Genomic DNA, 21324 nt, shown 5'->3' on the forward strand with positions numbered 1-21324 from the left:
ACATGTCAGCTGACTCTGGGACATTGACCTGACATTTGTCTGAGGTAACTGCTCAGTCTGTTTCACCATCCCAAGGGAGCAGTCATGTGTTTGTCAGTTGCACTTTATGTCGGTTTTTATGTTTTAACGTCGGCTGCTGGTCAAACCGAGTCCGCTCCTGGATCCTCGTACGTCGCCGCCGTGTACGAGCATCACTTGGTCCTGAACCCGGAGCCTTGGGTTCCACTGTCCCGACCCGAGGCTCTGCGACATGTGGAGAAGAACCTGCAGATCTACGAGGAGCAGAGTGAGAAGGCTGCCCGGCAGGTACGCACACACACGCACAAAGTAACCACATACACACCAAATATTTACACAGTTACCACACAATTATGTCACTGTTACCTTGACCTTTGGCCATTTTTATAAGTTCATCTGAGTCCAAATAAACAATTTTACTTTATGAGATAAGATGTTCACAAACAGACAGACGGACAACCTGAAAAACATGTAGCGTCTGGCCACAGGCCATCACTGGCATGGACGCACAATAAATATCACAATGGTCTCATCCTCCTCTGGTCAGGGGGCCCAGATCCTGGTGTTTCCAGAGGACGGCCTTCACGGTTTCAACTTCAGCCGATCGTCCTTCTCTGGTTACCTGGAAACCATTCCTGACCCCCAGCAGGAGAACTGGAATCCCTGCACAGAGCCGGGCAGACACAACAACACTGAGGTGCAGAATCTTAACTTTAATAATCAAGCAGACATTTTGACATTTTTAACTGCTGTGATGAGGTCTTCCCCAAGCCTTCACGCCTCACCTCTGCGCTGCTGTTTCGTAGATTCTCCAGAGGCTGAGCTGTATGGCACGTCGATACAACCTCTACCTGGTGGCCAACATGGCTGACCTGCAACCTTGCCCCCTGACGACCAGCCCTTCCTCCCCCTGTCCGTCTGATGGTCACTGGCAGTTCAACACCAATGTGGTTTTCAGGTGCAGTTTTACCTTAAAGCAACAATATGTCACTCTTACTGAGCAACAGCGCCCTCTGCCACCACTTAGATATATATTCTGTTTGCGTTTTTCATGTAAATATCATCAATGTGTTGAATGCACAGTACATACACACAGTTGACAGTGTTTTGTTTTATACAGGTCTGATGGGCAGCTGGTGGCACGCTACCATAAACACAACCTCTACTTTGAGGAGGCCTTTGACTCACCACCGCAGCCGGAGATCATAACCTTTGAAACACCTTTCGCCGGGACGTTCGGCCTCCTCATCTGCTTTGACATGCTGTTCCAGGAACCCACAGTCACCCTGGTGGAGAGGGTAGAACAATCACACACTAACATTTTGCTTGTGTTTGGTATTTATCTCCTCTTAGTCTCAACCTCTCTTGCAGGGTGTGCGTCAGCTGATCTTCCCCACAGCCTGGATGAACCAGCTCCCCCTGCTGGACTCGATCCAGTTCCAGAAGGCATTCAGCCTGGGTGCCAACGTCACCCTGCTGGCGTCCAACATCCGCAACGACCATCTAATTATGACAGGAAGCGGTATCTACACGCCTTTTTCTGCCACCTACCACCACGCACAGAGAGGAGATGCAGAGGAGGGCAGGCTGCTGGTGGCCAGGGTGCCGGTGTTGGACCCACTGGGTGCGGGGCACAGTGTGACGCAAGAGGAGGGTGCAGTCAGGAAAGAGTTCACATCATCTGCAGATACAGACTCAGGATACCAAGGAAGCTGTTTGATTCTTCTCATCCTGAAAACACCTCTGCTGTCTCTCCCTCCATGTTGTGTGATCCGTTTACATTCGTCCTCCTGAATAAGACAGAGGGCAAACTTGACGTGTGTCACGGCGATGTCTGCTGTCACCTGCAGTACAGGCAGTCACAACAACAGGGCGGCACTAAAGAGCTCTATGCATTGGGGGCATTTGCTGGCACACACACTGTGAATGGACGCTGGGCCCTGCAGGTATGAGTGAGAAGAATTCAAATCTGGTTTAGGAGACACTTGTCACATTTGTCTCCCTTCTGTCTACAGGTGTGTGCGTTGGTGCGCTGTGCAGGGTTGGAGTCCAGCTCCTGCGGACAGCAAGTGGAAGAGGCAGAGACTAAAATGGACTTCCTGTTGGAGGGGACGTTTGGGACCAGACATGTGTATCCATCAGTATTGGCGAGTCGTTACGTTCTGGAGCAGCCGGGGTACCTGGAGAAGACGGCAGATGGCAGAGTGACCATGAAGCATTCAAACATGACGGGAGGCCTCGTCACGGCCTGTCTGTACGGACGAATGTACCACCTGGACAACGAATGAACTACAGCTGCAGGGATTCGTTGGTGAACAGAAAATTAACCCACTGGAATGATTGTTAGTGATTTCAAGGCAAAAATGCCAAAGATGATGTTTGCTTCTCCAATGTGAGAATTTTATGTATTTTTTATCCCTGTTGGACATGATTGTAAAGTGAATATATTTTAGTTTTAGACTGATGGTTGAAGAGATCAAGACACTTGAGGGTGTCAGCTTGAGCTGCGGGAAATTATGGAGGGAAGTTAACAATTTTCAGCAATTTTAGGATACATTTTTTTAAACCAGAACGGGACCCAGTAGAGTGCATACCCTTCAATTCAGCCAAGCGGCACCAAATTTAACAAACCCAAATACCAGTTCCATAAATGTTTGAATTTTTTTCACCAAGATCTTTGAATTAAAAACAAACGCCTTATCTCAAAATGTTAAAGAACCTGATAGAAAACATTTCTGCATCTGACCCCTGATCCAGACCAAACTTTTATGGGTTATTCCCCAACTGATGTAAAATTCTTCCACAAAATATTGTGATTATATGTTAAGTAGTTTTTAACGTAATCTTGTTTACAAACAAACCAACCAACAAATGAACAAGGGTGAAAACAACCACCTTGGTGGAGGAGACGGAATAGAATTTTGAAGTTTTCATCAACACTAGTACTGACAACTCGGCTGCTACAATTTTTTACAAATTGCAATAAATCAAAAACAAATATCTTTATTCCTTTGTTACTTCATCTTTATAAACATTGCACCAGGTAGTGTTCATCCTCTGCCTGAAAGTTTCTTGGCAGTTTTTATTCATTTCTGTCTCTCACACACACACACAGACACAGTGTCAGCCACTTTCTCCAGTACAGTACACAGACATTAAGTAGTTTACAGCATAGCAGGTTAAAAGTTCCTCGGGTCGCTCATTTGCACCATCAATCCTGAACCAATCATACAGTGAACGGGTCTTACATCCACCTGCTGTCAGAATCACCTCCTTGAGGATTAAATTCATATTTTTCATAGGATTCAATAGCGACTTCCTCTCCCCGGAATCAAGAAGTGGTTCGACATCAGTGATGGAGCAACGTGCGGAAGTAAGAGTCTTCGCCGGCTGCCGCAACAGCTCAGAGAAGAATTAAAACTCAGAAGCACACGAGAGAAAACAGTTCATTGATCTCCTGGTCCCATAAGATTGTCCGTTTGTTTTTTTTCTTTAGACAATGGTGCCAGAAACATGTGTCCTCGCTCGTCTGGTGATTGTACAAGGAAAAACTGACTAGGCTTAAAACCATTCAAGGAAGTATCAGCATTTAAAAAGAAAAATGACATTGCTTTAAATTTTAAAAAGACACTGGCCATGTTACTGACCATGCATTGATCCTGTCTGAGAGAAATGCATTGTGTTTATACCTTCTATATTTTAGTACATTATTTCCAACTTGATGAAAACAAACATGATACACAGACTATTATTATTGAAGAGGTTTACTTAAAAAACAATCTGCCTTTATTTCCCTCTCTGTCCCTTTTCAGTGAACTATTAAGGCTCCTGAGTGGCTGCTTGGCCTGTCAGAACTGTGGGGCTCTGTCCAATAGTCCTCAGTATGTCTCTGAATCTGAGTCATTCATTTCCTCGTCTGCAGATACAGTGGACAGTGGGCGTATCAGTGACGTTAAACCAAAGTGCAGGATGTGGAATGTGCATCCACGTCAAACCATTACTGGTGCACAGCTGCCACACTTTCATTAGTCATGTGCAAAACATTTCAATGACGAACAAACACTTTCAAAACAACATTTTAGTCAAATACATGACATCTTCCCAATTTAATTTAGGCAGCTGATAAACTCCAAACCTGCTGGATGCCCTTGGAACAAAAGCCAGCTCGTCACACTTATCTGCACATTTCCAGAAGCAGTGTCTTATTTGTCTCGGTGTCACATGATCATCTTTTCAGTCTCTGTTGGTAAATACTTTTATTTATGTACTCGGAGTCCCCACGTCCTTTCTTTGCGCTTTTCCAACCGGGTCAGCGACGATGACGATGCCCCACGCAGCCAAACCTGGGACACAAGCGCAGATGTGTCAGTGATGTTGCACCTGAAATACACAGAGACCCACTCTGACAGGCTTCTTCCACTCACTTGCAGCGAAGGTGATCTGCGCCACGGTGCCCATGGAGGTGGTTCCGCATCGTCGCATCACGTTCCGGGCCTCCATGAACACATAAGCTCCGGCCAGGATCAAACCACCTCCGGAGACGAGCCGGCAGCTCCAGCAGCTCCTGAACTTCGAGCCGGGCTGAGACGCGGGGGGCGGCGGCTCGTCCTGTCGGTTCCTCCGGTGCTGTTGACATTGTGCTGCGCTCAGGTGCTAATGCTAATGTATCCCCTGGTTTAGAACGCGTGGAGACAGTAAACGAGCGGGGAAACAAACAGGAAATACGTCGAGCTTCCTGCTTTTTCAAAAGAGCAATACCCTCAAATGCTCAAAGTATTTAAACACTTGTCACAATCTAAACGCTTGTTATCCCTTTAACCAGACAACATGTCAGCTGACTCTGGGACATTGACCTGACATTTGTCTGAGGTAACTGCTCAGTCTGTTTCACCATCCCAAGGGAGCAGTCATGTGTTTGTCAGTTGCACTTTATGTCGGTTTTTATGTTTTAAACGTCGGCTGCTGGTCAAACCGAGTCCGCTCCTGGATCCTCGTACGTCGCCGCCGTGTACGAGCATCACTTGGTCCTGAACCCGGAGCCTTGGGTTCCACTGTCCCGACCCGAGGCTCTGCGACATGTGGAGAAGAACCTGCAGATCTACGAGGAGCAGAGTGAGAAGGCTGCCCGGCAGGTACACACACACGCACACACACGCACAAAGTAACCACATACACACCAAATATTTACACAGTTACCACACAATTATGTCACTGTTACCTTGACCTTTGGCCATTTTTATAAGTTCATCTGAGTCCAAATAAACAATTTTACTTCATGAGATAAGATGTTCACAAACAGACAGACGGACAACCTGAAAACATGTAGCGTCTGGCCACAGGCCGTCACTGGCATGGACCCACAATAAATATCACAATGGTCTCATCCTCCTCTGGTCAGGGGGCCCAGATCCTGGTGTTTCCAGAGGACGGCCTTCACGGTTTCAACTTCAGCCGATCGTCCATCTCTGGTTACCTGGAAACCATTCCTGACCCCCAGCAGGAGAACTGGAATCCCTGCACAGAGCCGGGCAGACACAACAACACTGAGGTGCAGAATCTTAACTTTAATAATTAAGCAGACATTTTGACATTTTTAACTGCTGTGATGAGGTCTTCCCCAAGCCTTCACGCCTCACCTCTGCGCTGCTGTTTCGTAGATTCTCCAGAGGCTGAGCTGTATGGCACGTCGATACAACCTCTACCTGGTGGCCAACATGGCTGACCTGCAACCTTGCCCCCTGACGACCAGCCCTTCCTCCCCCTGTCCGTCTGATGGTCACTGGCAGTTCAACACCAATGTGGTTTTCAGGTGCAGTTTTACCTTAAAGCAACAATATGTCACTCTTACTGAGGCAACAGCGCCCTCTGCCACCACTTAGATATATATTCTGTTTGCGTTTTTCATGTAAATATCATCAATGTGTTGAATGCACAGTACATACACACAGTTGACAGTGTTTTGTTTTATTACAGGTCTGATGGGCAGCTGGTGGCACGCTACCATAAACACAACCTCTACTTTGAGGAGGCCTTTGACTCACCACCGCAGCCGGAGATCATAACCTTTGAAACACCTTTCGCCGGGACGTTCGGCCTCCTCATCTGCTTTGACATGCTGTTCCAGGAACCCACAGTCACCCTGGTGGAGAGGGTAGAACAATCACACACTAACATTTTGCTTGTGTTTGGTATTTATCTCCTCTTAGTCTCAACCTCTCTTGCAGGGTGTGCGTCAGCTGATCTTCCCACAGCCTGGATGAACCAGCTCCCCCTGCTGGACTCGATCCAGTTCCAGAAGGCATTCAGCCTGGGTGCCAACGTCACCCTGCTGGCGTCCAACATCCGCAACGACCATCTAATTATGACAGGAAGCGGTATCTACACGCCTTTTTCTGCCACCTACCACCACGCACAGAGAGGAGATGCAGAGGAGGGCAGGCTGCTGGTGGCCAGGGTGCCGGTGTTGGACCCACTGGGTGCGGGGCACAGTGTGACGCAAGAGGAGGGTGCAGTCAGGAATGAGTCCACATCATCTGCAGATACAGACTCAGGATACTGTCACCAAGAAAGCTGTCTTGATTCTACTCATCTTGAAACAACCTCTGCTGTCTCTCCCTCCTCTGTCACCTTCACCTCATCCATGATGTACGATCCGTTTACATTTGTCCTCCTTAATAAGACAGAGGGCAAACTTGACGTGTGTCACGGCGATGTCTGCTGTCACCTGCAGTACCGGCAGTCACAACAACAGAGCGGCACTAAAGAGCTCTATGCATTGGGGGCATTTGCTGGCACACACACTGTGAATGGACGCTACGCCCTGCAGGTATGAGTGAGAAGAATTCAAATCTGGTTTAGGAGACACTTGTCACATTTGTCTCCCTTCTGTCTACAGGTGTGTGCGTTGGTGCACTGTGCAGGGTTGGAGTCCAGCTCCTGCGGACAGCAAGTGGAAGAGGCAGAGACTAAAATGGACTTCCTGTTGGAGGGGACGTTTGGGACCAGACATGTGTATCCATCAATATTGGCGAGTCGTCACGTTCTGGAGCAGCCGGGGCACCTGGAGAAGACGGCAGATGGCAGAGTGACCATGAAGCATTCAAACATGACGGGAGGCCTCGTCACGGCCTGTCTGTACGGACGAATGTACCACCTGGACAATGAATGAACTACAGCTGCAGGGATTCGTTGGTGAACAGAAAATTAAACCCACTGGAATGATTTAGTGATTTCAAGGCAAAAATGCCAAAGATGATCTTTGCTTCTCCAATGTGAGAATTTGATGTTTTTTTATCCCTGTTGGACATGATTGTAAAGTGAATATATTTTAGTTTTAGACTGATGGTTGAAGAGATCAAGACACTTGAGGGTGTCAGCTTGAGCTGCGGGAAATTATGGAGGGAAGTTAACAATTTTCAGCAATTTTAGGATACATTTTTTAAACCAGAACGGGACCCAGAAGAGTTCAGCCAGCCAAGCGGCACCAAATTTAACAAACCCAAATAAATGTTTGATTCTTTTCACCAAGATCTATGACTTTAAAACAAAAGCGCCTTATCTCAAAATGTTAAAGAACCTGATAGAAAACATTTCTGCATCTGACCCGATCCAGACCAAACTTTTATGGGTTATTCCCCAACTCGTGTCAAATTCTTCCGCAAAATGTTGTGATTATATGTTCAGTAGTTTTTAAACGTAATCTTGTTTACAAACAAACCAATGAACAAGGGTGAAAACAACCTCCTTGGTGGAAGTGGAGGAGATGGAATTCACTTAAAAATAGAATTTTGAAGTTGTCATCAACACTAGTACTGACAAGTCAGCTGCTATACTTTGGGACAAACTGCAATAAATCAAAAACAAATATCTTTATTCCTTTGTTACTTCATCTTTATAAACATTGCACCAGGTAGTGTTCATCCTCTGCCTGAAAGTTTCTTGGCAGTTTTTATTCATTTCTGTCTCTCTCACACTCTCTCACACACACACACACACACACACACACACACACACACACACACACACACACACACACACACACACACACACACACACACACACACACACACACATTATGCACAGTGTCAGCCACTTTCTCCTGTCTCCAGTACAGTACACAGACATTAAGTAGTTTACAGCATAGCAGGTTAAAAGTTCCTCGGGTCGCTCATTTGCACCATCAATCCTGAACCAATCATACAGTGAACGGGTCTTACATCCACCTGCTGTCAGAATCACCTCGAGGATTAAATTCATGTTTTTCATAGGATTCAATAGCGACTTCCTCTCCCCGGAATCAAAAAGTGGTTCGACATCAGTGACGCAGCAACGTGCGGAAGGAAGAGTCTTCGCCAGCTGCCGCAACAGCTCAGAGAAGAATTAAAACTCAGAAGCACACGAGAGAAAACAGTTCATTGATCTCCTGGTCCCATAAGATTGTCCGTTTGTTTTTTTCTTTAGACAATGGTGCCAGAAACGTGTCCTCGCTCGTCTGGTGATTGTACAAGGAAAAACTGACGAGGCTTAAAACCATTCGAGGAAGTATCAGCATTTAAAAAGAAAAATGACATTGCTTTAAATTTTAAAAAGACACTGGCCATGTTACTGACCATGCATTGATCCTGTCTGAGAGAAATGCATTGTGTTTATACCTTATTCTATATTTTAGTACATTATTCCCACCTTGATGAAAACAAACATCTGATACACAGAAATTATTATTATTATTGAAGAGGTTTACCTAAAAAACAATCTGCCTTTATTTCCCTCTCTGTCCCTTTTCAGTGAACTATTAAGGCTCCTGAGTGGCTGCTTGGCCTGTCAGAACTGTGGGGCTCTGTCCAATAGTCCTCAGTATGTCTCTGAATCTGAGTCATTCATTTCCTCGTCTGCAGATACAGTGGACAGCGGGCGCTCTGGCCTGCAGTAGGAGGCGTGTCGGGCCTCAGAGGGGGCAGGGCATCGAAGGCCACGCCTTTGGAGGTGGGGTGGTGGTTGACGACCGTTTGAGCGAGAGAAAGTGCAGGTAAAGCTGCTATGGTGACAATGGGGGAGGTGGGCATCATGGAGTTGAGGATGAGGGCCAGGCAGTCGGCTACATCACGGTTGGGAGCGCAGGCCAAAGCTGGAGTGTAACCTACGAATGAGAGGAGGAAGGAAGTTTGAGTTTCACTCCAGAAATGTGAACTGTGAATGTGTGTTGAAACAGTGACAGGAAAGCTGACCGTTCTCGTCCACCGCCAACACACTGGCTCCTTTCCCCAGCAGCTCCTGGACCACCACCGTCAAACCCTTCCTGGCTGCTACATGCAGCGGCCTGCAGGGGCACAGACGGAGACATATTGTGTGAACTATTCGTGATTGGTCACTGTAGACACGTGGAAACACATTTGAACATCAGGTGTGAACGCACTCATTGTCCGCTTATGATCAGATCGCTCGAGACACATTTGAAATCCAGGTATGACCAGGTTTTTAGTGAGTTAACCTGCTGCATTCTGGGAGTATACATACGTCTGGAGAGCAGCATTGGTGCAGTTGATGAGGTTCCTGTCACAGATTTTCTCCATAATCAACAAGGCACTCGTCTCATGGCCCTGAGAGGAACAGACAGTTATGAGGAATGAAAAATGAAAATTATTATCATGTCTTGCAATAAACAAAAGTACAACTGTCAAATTATAACCACTTTCAGTTATTCTGATATGTATTTGATGACATGGTAATATCCATAATTACACCATTGGATAAAAAAACATTTTCTGTCTCCATGAATGGTTGTTACCTTGCTGCAGGCCAGATGTAATGCTGTGTTTCGGTTTGTATCCTGTAGAGCCATGTCTGCTTTAGCGCTGCTCACCAACACTTCTGTAGCACATGGATGGAGATGGTCTCACGTCAGAGATTTTGAAATCGAAAGGCAAACCAAATGTCTATGTGTTAGTGAGTAGGTATGTACTGACCCACAGCATTGGTCTGTCCATTCAGAGCTGCCATCATAAGCGGTGTGGTGCACGTGTTTGTGTCGACTACGTTGGCCTGAGCACCGTGGCTCAGAAGAAGAGAAACGCACTCCACGTGGTCGGAAAAAGCTGCAGCGTGAAGAGGGGTCCTGCATCAACACACACACACACACACACACACACACACACACACACACACACACACACACACACACACACACACACACACACACACACACACACACACACACACACACACACACACACACACAGGTCACATTAAAGCAACAGAGCTTGTGTTCACCCTGTTTATAGAAACATGACATCATTCAAATCTCTTACCTGCCCTTAGAGTCAGTGGTGTTGACGATAGCTGCGCCCAGGCAGTCGATTAACATCTCAGCCACTCCGTCGTTGTCGCTCATCCTGAAACACACATCAAACACCGTTACACACTCTCACACCAGTGTTCATCTACATTTAAATAAAAGGGTGCAGATGTTGTCTTACACAGCACAGTGTAGTGGACTGAATGAGTTGCTCTTAATCCTCCTGAACACCTCCTGGTCCAACAACACCTCCACACACGCATCATATCCTGGTGAGACAAAGAGTTGACAGAGGTTGTGGGGGTGAAACAGATGTAAATACTGCGGCCTCCTACAGAACTAAGATGTGAACAGATGTCTCAAGTATTCTAGTACCGTTATAACAGGCCCAGTGCAGTGGTGTGTAGCCCTGGTTGTCAGTGAGGTGTGTGTCAGTGTGTGGGGTGGTGGTGGCCTGCAGCAGAGCACCCAGGGCACCAACACGGCCGCAAGCGGACGCCAGGTGAAGAGGTGAACGGCCCCGGATGTCCTTCACACAAACACTGGCCCCCCGCTGGAGGAGAGCCTCCACACACTCCTCCTGACCCGTCACTGCCTGTGTGACATTAAAAAAGTGGAAAACATAAGGAATTATAAATAACTATATATTATAATAAAAAACATTTTTAAAATGATGTAACATTAGTGTGTCTGTGTGACTGTCTCACCCCTCTATGTAGTGCCGTCCTCCCCCAGCGGTCCTGATTCTCTACACTGGCTCCTTGACTAAGCAGAGAGTACACACACTCTGTGTGTCCATTCAGCACAGCCAACATCAGAGGAGTTCTGTAAATAGGAAATCAAACAGTTGTTTATTATTACTAGTTAGGTTAATTATCAAAATAATGGCATAATTAAAGCATTGAAAGCCTCAAGTCAAAGCCATTTTGTCTATGTACACACATACACACTCACTGTCCGTTGGTGTCTCGTAAGTCCACATTAATGCGTTGGTCATTGTTGCTCATGAGCAGGCGCAGGCACTCGGGGTGGCCATTCATAGCTACAGCAGACACACACAAACATTCTGGGGTGAAACTTATGGCTCTACAGCAACATGTTTTACATTTTTCATTCATGTGATGTGGATGTGCTGCAACCAAACAGATTTATTCTACCCAATGTGTGTGTATCTGTGTGTGCGTGTATACATGTTTGTTTGTTTGTTTGTATACCTGCAGCATGTATGGCTGTCTTTTTGTGTGTGTAGTCATGGGTCATGGGCGAGGCTCCGTGATGCAGCAGCAGGGAGACACACTCCTGATGACCACTGGAGCAGGCCAGGCTGAGGGGGGTGCGTCCCTCTGGGCTGCGAACGTCCACGTCCAGCAGGGAGGACAGGAGGACCTCTAGTGCTCCACAGTGTCCATGGTAAGCCTTGATGAATGAAAGACAAGCACAGCCACACACACTTTGTTTAAAAAAGGTATCAGATAGTTAACCAGGCAGATTGAAATCTGGGAGAGAGAGAGAGACAAACTGACCGCCAGATGCAGTGGACTGACAGGGGCCTGGCTCTCCAAGTCACTTAGAATCTCTGTTCCTGACGTCTCCATTAACTGAAAGAGATGAGAGATGCTTCACATATTATCATTTAAGGTGCAGCTTTGTACACATATTAAACCATGGTCACTCAACTCCATGTGGTATAAATATACTGAGAGACAAAATAATGCTGCTGCACAGCAGACTTTGTAGATGTGTGGCAGGAGAAGTTAAAAAAAAGAAAGATGCATACGACCTTGAGCTGTCAAACATTATCAACCAATAACAAGACAGAGGAGGTTTATCAGTTGCTCCATTTGTCCAACAGAGGGAGCTACTCAAAGAATCATTGTAAGGGCTCATTGTGTAATGGTGGTGGATGATTCAAATGTCTTTCTTACCACATCAAGAGGCGTCTCACTTGCCATCTGAAAGACACAGACAGAGACTGTTTAGGATAATGGGGAAAATGTGCCTCCCAGGGGTTTTCTGTTCAGTTCCAGTAAAGTTTCACTCAGAATGGTAGCTGTACGCACCAGTTCCAGACAGAGTGTGCGACCGTACGCTGAGGAATAATGCACAGCGCTGAAACCCTGTGTGTCTCTCACTGCTGGATCGGCATCATTCCTCAACAGGTACTCCACACACCTGACCAAGACAAAAGAGAAGAGAATCTTTTTTTTTTTTTTTTTTAAACAAAAGCCTTCATCTGACACTGAGGACTCTTTGATGCTGAACTATAAATCAGTGAAACACAGAGAAGAGCTTACTTTCCATCAGTGTCAGCAGCAGCAGCGTAGTGCAGGGGGCAACAGCCTCTCTGGTCCAGCTCATTGATGCTTGCCCCGGAGCCCACCAAGGCGAACACACACTGGTAGTTGCAGTTGGCTGATGCATAGTGTAATGGAGTCCTAGGATGGTAAGAGAAACACCAGTAAGGACTTCATATTCTCTCTCAACTCGCTCTAGTTTTCTCAAACGTTTACCACAACTTCTGAAGCCTGAATTAATGCTGGTCTCACCTTCCAAAGTTGTCTCTCCGGTTAAAGTCAGCTCCGATGTTTAACAGCAGGTTCACACACTCCAGGTTCCTGGATGAAGAAACATCTTTAACAGTGATGTTTCGTTCACATATCAATCTATCATAATCAAGTGCACAAACACAATGAGAGTATGAGCTTTCTGTTTGTCACGGCTGGTAAATAAGGAACAAAAAGCACACGTAAAAAAAGATGGTAAACAATAGTATGGCAGTGAGAAAGTATGGTGCCTCACCCTCCAGCTGCAGCAGCATGAAGACAGGTCCTGCCAAAGTCATCAGGGGTGTCTATGTCAAACCCTGCACAAATATGCAATCTGTATTAATTTTGGTGTCAACGAGGTGATTGCAGTGACAGGGCTGGTGTCAGCATCAATGCACCTGAGGACAGCAACTTCCTGCAGCAATCTGAGAAGCCACTAAGAGCTGCCAGGTGTAGAGGGAACATCCCATGAATGCCTCTACTGAAAAGGTAGAAGGCACAGAAGACAAGTCATTACAAGACATGGAGGATAAGTTGTGGGGGTGAAGGGGAATTTTTAGTGACAGCAAGAAACACAGAGAGGTTGAAAGAATGTCTAACCATCTCTCTTTGGGCTTATTACAAGAGCTTAGATTAAATTCAGTTGGGCTAGACAGATGGTCAATTGTCAATGTCACTAACTTGGCTGTGCTGGCTCCGTGTTTGACGAGAGCGGTGATGATGAGCTCATGGCCGTAGCGGGCAGCAATGTGAAGGGCAGTGTTCCTGCTTTTGTCCTCGTGATCAATCTCAGCTCCTGCATACACATAAATAAAAAGGTATGTGTGTATCTCCGTTAAAACAACACAAGTAAATCAGCAACGACAATGAATAAAAAGATGCACTACATTTATAGACATGCAAACCAATTTGAATTCAGGCATGAAACAGACACTGTCGGGGCTCTCACCATTTTGAATGAGGGCCTGAGAACAGGAGAACCTTCCATGTGTAGCTGCCATGTGGAGAGGAGTCTTTCCATCCTTACTCTGGACAGATTGAGGGATATAGAAGATGTTTATGATTTTCTGAATAAAGCCTAGATATCAGTGTTGCAGTAAAGCGTCAGTGTGGACTGCTGACTCAACACTAAAAAAAGCTTTGAACGAACAGAAACAATTTCAAACCCCTCGTCAACCGCACAAAAACATTTTCCCTGAGCAGCTTGCAGCCTTGGGGAGCCACGACCCCCCCCCCCCCCCCCCCCATCTTCCATATGGCCTTGCATCTTGAGGCTGTGGGGACCTAATATCAGTTTCCATCACTGCTACCAAACTGTTAACAACACTATCGTTTCAACTTGCTGTGAGATGCTCAGACACTGGTTAGAGCTGAGGCCACTGTCTCTTTAACATTATGCTGAAATGTGTTCTTTTCTCCAGCTGTATCCATATAAGGCAAATGCTAAGTTTCACAGCTAAATTTGTGTGTTTCAGTGTTTGTGCAAATGTGTATCTGCACATGGACACACCCGCATGTTGATGTGAGCTCCGTGGGCTAACAGCATCTCCTGGCACAGCGCCCCCTGACGTGAGGACGAGGCGAAGTGGAGAGCAGAGAAGCCCCTCTCGTTCACCTGAAGGAAAATACAAAATAACACAATTTAACACAAACACGGTGACGACAGACGTCCTCTCTCTTACAGTGAGACATGCACACACCTGGTTGACATTGGCCCCTGTCTCGATGAGCTCGCTGACCACCACATCCTGTCCATTGTAACAGGCCAAATGGAGTGGCGTGTTGCCGTAGGCATTCACCTCATTTACCTGCACAAAAAGAAAATCTGTGTTTATGTTTTTCAGTAACTGGATTCTTTCAATTTATTAACTTACAATATTATGTCACTACTAAAATAATAACATTAAAATATCTTGTATGTTAACAATTAAAACTTGAATGGGTCAGTGCAGTTATTTTACATAGATTGCTAGTGCATGTCTACTGACATGGACTCCCAGGCTCAGCAGGTAGTGCACTGTGCTGCTCATGCCACTGGAGGCAGCTGCGTGCAGAGGTGTGTAGGCCTTCTTGTCCTTACAGTCAACCTCAGCGCCGCTGGCCACCAATAACTTCACCACCTCCAGGTGACCTGAAACATGGGAGAGAGAATAAGATGAGTCAAGTTGAGACGATGCAGTGCATTCCACCCTATATATACAGCATTAGTGCAGTCTTACCCATGTAGGCTGCCCAGTGGATGGCTCTCCTGTCCTTCTTGTCAAAAGCATTAATGTTGGCTCCTCTTGACAGCAGAAGCTTCACCATCTAAAACACAGAAGCAAATAAAATAGGCACCGATGTGTGTTTTACTGCGCGTGTGTGTGTATAAGAAAAAGAAACAAACCTCTACATGTCCACTGAAGGCAGCGTGATGCAGGGCAGTACGTCCCGCCCGGTCTGACACGTTCACATTGCTTAGCAGAGGGACCAAAGCCTCGGCACAGCGCACTGCCTTGTTGCTAGCGGCTACGTGGAGTGGCGTCTGCCAGTTCTTGTCCCGAGCGTTGACGTCCGCACTGTGCTTCAGCAACACGGTCACTGCATCCTGGATGATGAGGGAGAATGGGTCAGACAGAGTGTGCAGACAGAGGGTTTATTTTCTAATATGCCTCACTGTTCTAGCAAAGTGCAGGCCAGTGTGTGCGCGTGGGTGTGTGTGTGGGAGGTTATAAAAGTCCAAGCTATTCTTAGGGGGTTTTCATGACGACAATAGCACTGAGAAGAAAAGGAATTAAGGGGCTGTATTAGTATAGGCACACTGCCTATGACCAGAATAGGTAAAGACACATTGGATTTGTCAGTTTGCTGCTTTATGGCCGGATTGTATAAATCTGTGAAATCTATCAGAGCCACAATCATTTTCTCTTGGTGTGTGTGCAAGCAGTGCGAACATTAGATGTAGTACATTTAGAAGAATTCAAGCGCGAGACGAAGGCATTTGTCTGAGGTGTGGAAAGCTGAACAAAATTATCGTCAGACTCTCAAAAAAAACGTGTTACAGGATTGAAGAGTTACCAGAATACAGATTAGTCTGTGTGTGTGTGTTTGTGTGTGTGTGTGTGTGTGTGTGTGTGTGTGTGTGTGTGTGTGTGTGTGTGTGTGTGTGTGTGTGTGTTTAATGTGTTACCTCACTACAAGAGGCGACAGCTCTGTGAAGAGGAGTCAACCACTTGTTATCTTTGGCGTTGACTCGGGCTCCTTGGATGAGAGAGAGAGAGTGTGTGGGTGCATGAGAGAGAAAGAGAAACAGAGAGAGAGAGAGAGAGAGAGAGAGAGACAGGGGGGATATCAAAGAAAATGTCAATAGTGGCACATCCAGCAATGTTGAAAAACTGTCTTATCATTGATTCCTAAATGAGAGTGTGAAGAATCAAAACAACAAACTAGTCTAAAAAGATGATCACAACATGACCAATGGGACGAGGGTTTCATGAGCCAATAGTGCCTGGAAGATATAAAACTCCCATGATCCTCTTTGGCACAGCTTAAGGGGTTAAAATAGCCCTGAAGCTGCACCTGTTGCTAGCTCTTCAAATTATTGAGAAACACTGAACACAGGCACGCACGACCGCACGCACGCACGCACGCACATGTGACCAAGGGTTAAAAAGAGAGCAGCCAGCAGACGCAAGGACATGGAGACTACCGAGGGAAGGACATGTGAGGACGAAGGAGATGAGGAACAGACAGTGGTTTTGAAGAATTTAAGTAAAGCCCGGAAGGAAAGAGGATAATGTAAACTGATAGGTAACCAAGTAAAAGGAAGGCTTGGTCACACATACAAACATGTTTCAGTGACGTTGCCTTCTGTTCACTTCAAACCTGAGGCTAAAAAAAATTGTTAATTAAAAGAATCAAGGGCGGAGCCGACCAATTCATTAGTTAGCCGACGATTTCAGCCATTAAGAGCCTTTCCCAGACATAACGCTCTGAGTTCATGTTTTACCATATGAATTTTATGAATTTTAACAGAAACGATTTGCTTCATGTTAACATTTTATGTAAAAAATGGGTGAGTGTACTTTAAGAAGAATTGTTACTCAAGGTGGATAGATATTAGAAGGAAGGGAAATTAGTAACTAGCAGAGCTGATCTGTTGTGTTCACCTGACAGGATGAGCAGCTCAATGATCTCAGCGTCTCCCAGGTAGGATGCGGCGTGCAGAGGCGTCCGCTTCTCATTGTCCTGACAGGAGATCCCAACACCAAAGAAAACATTAATAAACAACAGCAACATTTCACTTTTTCATACAAACATGGTCTTGAAACCGACGGACAAACACATAATTAATGGATGAGAGCATTACATCACATGCCCCTGACAAAATCCATAGCCTTCACACTACTGCAGAACACAAGAAACATGAGACCCGGGCCACAAGGGGAATAATGTTCATCATCTGATCGTTTGTATTCTTCCCTTCTCTTCATCACTTCCACTGCACCCCCCACCTCTGTCTCCTCCAGTGAAGTAGTGAGCAATCAGCAGAGTGGGGCTATAAACAAATGTCACGTGATCGCAGCAGGTCTGGGCCAGCGATGCTGACCCCAGCAGTACGGAACCACAGAAAGAAAAACAAAGGATAGAAAACAATGGGACGTAAACTGAGGAAACGTGTACAGAGAGACGAGGGTCAGAGAAGGAAAGTGATGGGAGAAACGTAGGAGAGGTAGATCAGGTAAAGGTTATGTCCTTAAATCCATTAGAGAGGGTAGAGTGTTATGAGCCGTTCGTGTGTCCTGCCCTGGTTGACAGCTATATAAAATGGGAAAGGTAAGAAGCTGCCAGAAGGCACTCTTACTCAATCGATCAATAGCTACCCAGATCAATTGTAGCCTGCTGACTGATTGCTGCTCTCCTTGTTATGTTTATACGTCATCGTGTGTGAGTGTGTGTATGAAACGGGAATACACAGGGTTACTATCAATGCAGAAACATATACATTCAGAGAAAATCTGGGTGAACAGTAAGAAGAGTGCCACTTACCTGAATGTTGACATCCTCTTTCTTGAATATGAGGGAGCGAACTTCCTCTGGGTCCACGTTGAAGATAGCTCTTAACAACGACGGCTACAGAGATGGGGGGGGGAAAGAAAGAAACGCTGATGCACACTTCTACATCCTTCGATTTGCAAGGCAGCAATTGTCCATGTTGACAACTGTGTTATCAGTGAGAGTTACGAGGTTTAAAAATGGTAGAGTCTCACATATAGACACTATAATCCCAAGCTGGGAGAGAGCCACAGGTCAAACGGCTGTACATCCCACATTTTGTTTATGACAGTAGCAGCAGCACCATACAGCTCATAAACACACATATACTGTTCAGTAAAGGTTTGAGTCTTTCTGTGAGGGGCTGGAGCTGTGCTCTCTGCGAGGTCACTTGATAAGAATGTAAACAGCGATGTAAAAGACAGGTGCAATGGGGGGGAAATTACAGGTCATTTAGAAAGCAAAGCATTTCCTCTTTCTACAACTATTTATTACGTCGATTTAAACCAGTTATACAAGGTGTGCATGTTCTTGGGAAGAGATGTCAAATTTCCCAGGAAGGAAGCTGCAGATAAATGAGACATAAAAACAAAACACCCAGGGCACATCTCTTACACCAGCTCTCCCCTCAGTTTTATTTACGTACATCTGTGTGTGTTTATAGTTGGCACGAACATGAGCACATTGCGCTGCCTGATACTGGGTGGGATTTCTAAAAAGTGTTGCTCAGCAGACATCATAAACCTTCCAGAGGAATTGGTGGGCAACAGAAGGGCAGGAGCCCATTCAAATTAAAGGCTAAGGGAAGGATCTCTATATTAAGCTCACAATTAATTCTGGATACTGTGTTTTCTCATGATGTTTTTATGCTTGGAGATAAAAAAAAATGTTAAAGGTAAAGTAAATATTATGATCTACAACAGGAAAACACGATATACTTCGTCTTCAGCTTAAAGGTTATATATAACGGATACAAATGAAAATACAGGAGCCAATAACAGTTTTCGAGCTAAAAATGTAGAGGAGCAATGGCGCCCTGAGCAGAGATTTAAGTCACACACCCATTGTGTGTGTCATTTTGAATTGCTAAATGAATTCCAGCAGAAAGCAAGGTCTACATCCAGTGAGTCAGACTACTGTAAACACTGCCAATTTTTGTTTCTTTTCCACAATGTGCTGTCTTCAGGAGCACAAAACATTGTAACACACCTACAAAATGTGTGCTTTGGTCCAAGATGCTGGTGCTGGTGCAACATGTAGCCGCAGTAAATATTGTGTGTGTATGTATATATATATATATATATATATATATAGTCTTCTAATTACTTGCTAGTTACTGTGAACAACAACATATATATATCAATTTGTCTCTTACTGACAATGGTCTGTATTTATGAGCTGTATTTATATAGTGCTTTTCTAGTCTTGATGACCACTCAAAGTGCTTCATCTATATGCAGTACTTTCTCTATAGGAAGGCGCAATTTTGGGATTCAGCATCTTGCCCAAGGACACTTCAGCATGCAGAATGGGGAGGACTGAGATTGAACCGCCTCCTATAAAAGACTATTTCCTGATAATTATTGCTAACTGCTTCCTTGTTTGTGTGAATATGATTTATTTTAATGATCATATCTAAGGGAGGGTATTCATCTTTGACAGTTTACTGGAAGCAGTGCTTTTCTTTATGCTTCAATATTATTTAAAATGCTCTGACAAGTTAAACAAATATAAAAACACTGGCATGATGATGCAGATTTAGGGTAGGTCCTACTTGTCATAGCTTATTTTTCCATACACCAAGTAATTCCAGTGACATTCTGAGTCTGTGACATTGATGAAACATTTTCATGCATGTACCCTTTTCCACAGCAAACACTGCCAAGGTTAGGGGGATTAAAGTAAGTTAAGTAAGTATTTAAGTTATGCCATTCACTCTTATGTGAACCTGCTTGTTATTCCCATGCTTTCTCTGTTGTCACCATCCGTCTCTCAACTAAAAATAAGTGGGGCTCTGGCATGTCAGCATCTGTCTCGTGCCTATTAAACTGATAAACAGAAACTATGTCAAAGGTCGGAGAAGGCAGACACGGACTAAGAGCACAGACCCTGTCATCAGAACTCACACATCTTCTCAGTGTCCTCTTCAAAGAGCAGCCTTCACAGAATGAGTTATTACCATGTTTCAAAAGGAGTCTTCCCCTTCACACAGCCAACACTGCAGACAACAAAGGCCTAGGCTTTGCTGATAATCTATACAAACCAGCAGTCATCTCATATGGCAGAGCTATATTGGTGATCATAGTGGTGCTATATTTAGCACTGACGAAATGTGTCGGCAGTGCATTGTATTCTATTGCAATGGGACGTTTAACACAGGTTTAAACTTCAGGACAGGCTTGAGCAGTGCAGTGGCACTGGATATTGTCACTTACACACAAACCTTTACATGACAAACCCTCCATTGAAACAAAGATTCAACTAACTCTTATTAAATGAATAGAGCACCAGGCACCAGAGACCATCTCACCTTGTCCTCCTGTGCAGCAGCCCTTCGAGAGGCATGATGGGATCTGTGCTCTGGAGGTGATTTGGGCCGAGGAGGTGGGGGTGAAGAAGAGGGCTCATCCTCCTCCACCTCCTCCAGCACCACAATACACACACGGCTAGCCCGCTCAGACCGCATCAGGAACAAACACTCACACACACCAACACAATCATACACTCTCACACACACACACACAAACACTGATCCCTATTACATATGTCCACAATTCAGGATCACGAGGGTCCGCAAGAAATCCCACAAACAGTGCGATTTCCTCGAAAACAAGCACTGTACATATTCATGTAAAATCCAATGTGAAATCCAGTTCTGTCCTCTATCGGTCAGTGTCGCTTTGCTGCATGTCTCCTCTCCTCCTCTCTCTAACCCACGCTCACACTCTCTGTCAGCAGCAGCAGCTGCAGAGACGACAGGGAATTCCTCTGCGTAATGGTGGCAGCAAGCGGCATGCGGCAGAATGAGCAGACAGGAAGCTACATATCCTCACTGCTCTGCTGCAGCCAGGAATACACACACACACACACATATACACTTACACAGACCCTGTGATGAGTGGGGACAGGGGCTGTAGCGTCCAATCTATGTGTGAGTATGCATTGCTCGTTTCAGGCAGAGTGCTGAAGCCAGCCCTTTCAAAAGGAGAGGTAGAGGAGGGGGAGGGGAGAGAGGGAGGGGGAGAGAGAGAGAGAGAGGGAGAGAGGGAGATAAATAGATGGGGGCTATAATTTTATGCAGGTACATAGAACATTACAACACAAAAAAAAACAGAGAGGGGCATTCGGCAGGATTGGACATCAACTGATTGGAGAAAGCTGACTGAGAAATGTGATCACTCTAAAATACAATATTTAAAGAAACAGAAATAAAAA

General features: G+C 45.5%; 3 protein-coding genes and 1 pseudogene across 5 annotated transcripts; 2 read left to right on the forward strand and 2 right to left on the reverse strand.

Moving 5' to 3' along the window:
• The first annotated feature begins 17 nt into the window (after nt 1–17).
• On the forward strand, nt 18–2578 carry LOC117770878 (annotated as a pseudogene).
• Nucleotides 2579–4092: 1514 nt separating this feature from the next.
• LOC117770676 (distal membrane-arm assembly complex protein 1-like) lies at nt 4093–4912 on the reverse strand. Its single transcript, XM_034600329.1, has 3 exons — nt 4877–4912; nt 4443–4671; nt 4093–4361 (listed from the first exon to the last, which is right to left on the reverse strand). Exons 1-3 carry the CDS (start codon nt 4910–4912, stop codon nt 4279–4281), a joined length of 348 nt encoding a protein of 115 aa, XP_034456220.1. The 3' UTR covers nt 4093–4278.
• Nucleotides 4913–4970: 58 nt separating this feature from the next.
• Nucleotides 4971–7453, forward strand: LOC117770677 (biotinidase-like; the record flags this gene model as incomplete). Its single annotated transcript, XM_034600330.1, is given in 7 exon segments — nt 4971–5150; nt 5417–5566; nt 5676–5827; nt 5992–6169; nt 6243–6258; nt 6261–6844; nt 6914–7453. Coding segments are annotated over 7 exon segments (1533 nt in total), but the record flags the coding sequence as incomplete, so codon positions are not given.
• A 1436-nt stretch (nt 7454–8889) lies between these two features.
• LOC117770872 (serine/threonine-protein phosphatase 6 regulatory ankyrin repeat subunit A-like) lies at nt 8890–21004 on the reverse strand. 3 transcript variants are annotated; one of them, XM_034600659.1, is made up of 29 exons: nt 20420–21004; nt 17884–17967; nt 17004–17082; nt 16025–16095; nt 15242–15442; nt 15075–15162; nt 14817–14986; nt 14556–14663; nt 14366–14470; nt 13805–13883; nt 13537–13651; nt 13254–13336; nt 13109–13172; nt 12856–12924; nt 12604–12744; nt 12370–12481; nt 12235–12261; nt 11833–11907; nt 11524–11725; nt 11264–11351; nt 11017–11134; nt 10685–10904; nt 10491–10578; nt 10323–10406; nt 9981–10129; nt 9803–9885; nt 9532–9614; nt 9243–9334; nt 8890–9154 (listed from the first exon to the last, which is right to left on the reverse strand). In XM_034600659.1, the coding sequence occupies exons 1-29, from the start codon at nt 20573–20575 to the stop codon at nt 8895–8897; spliced, it is 3294 nt and encodes a 1097-aa protein (XP_034456550.1). In that variant the 5' UTR covers nt 20576–21004; the 3' UTR covers nt 8890–8894. The 3 variants fall into 3 exon arrangements, with proteins under 3 accessions (XP_034456550.1, XP_034456549.1, XP_034456551.1); XM_034600658.1 differs by having other exon boundaries at nt 12856–12972; XM_034600660.1 differs by having other exon boundaries at nt 14844–14986; nt 20420–20575.
• Between the last annotated feature and the right edge of the window lie 320 nt (nt 21005–21324).

Source organism: Hippoglossus hippoglossus, chromosome 11 (genome assembly GCF_009819705.1).
Source record: "Hippoglossus hippoglossus isolate fHipHip1 chromosome 11, fHipHip1.pri, whole genome shotgun sequence".
NCBI lineage: Eukaryota > Metazoa > Chordata > Actinopteri > Pleuronectiformes > Pleuronectidae > Hippoglossus > Hippoglossus hippoglossus.

What these genes read in the sequence shown, in the direction of transcription:
- LOC117770676 (XM_034600329.1), bottom strand. Translation starts at nt 4,912, where the DNA reads ATGGTGAAACAGACTGAGCAGTTACCTCAGACAAAT. An exon ending in AGCAGTTACCTCAGACAAAT is followed by an intron (nt 4,672 to 4,876) that starts GTCAGGTCAATG and finishes CATTAGCATTAG; the next exon opens with CACCTGAGCGCAGCACAATG. An exon ending in GCAGATCACCTTCGCTGCAA is followed by an intron (nt 4,362 to 4,442) that starts GTGAGTGGAAGA and finishes CTTGTGTCCCAG; the next exon opens with GTTTGGCTGCGTGGGGCATC.
- LOC117770872 (XM_034600658.1), bottom strand. Translation starts at nt 20,575, where the DNA reads ATGCGGTCTGAGCGGGCTAGCCGTGTGTGTATTGTGGTGCTGGAGGAG. An exon ending in CTGTCGCCTCTTGTAGTGAG is followed by an intron (nt 15,443 to 16,024) that starts GTAACACATTAA and finishes CTCATCATCCAG; the next exon opens with GATGCAGTGACCGTGTTGCT. An exon ending in GCACACTCTGTCTGGAACTG is followed by an intron (nt 12,262 to 12,369) that starts GTGCGTACAGCT and finishes TGTGTCTTTCAG; the next exon opens with ATGGCAAGTGAGACGCCTCT.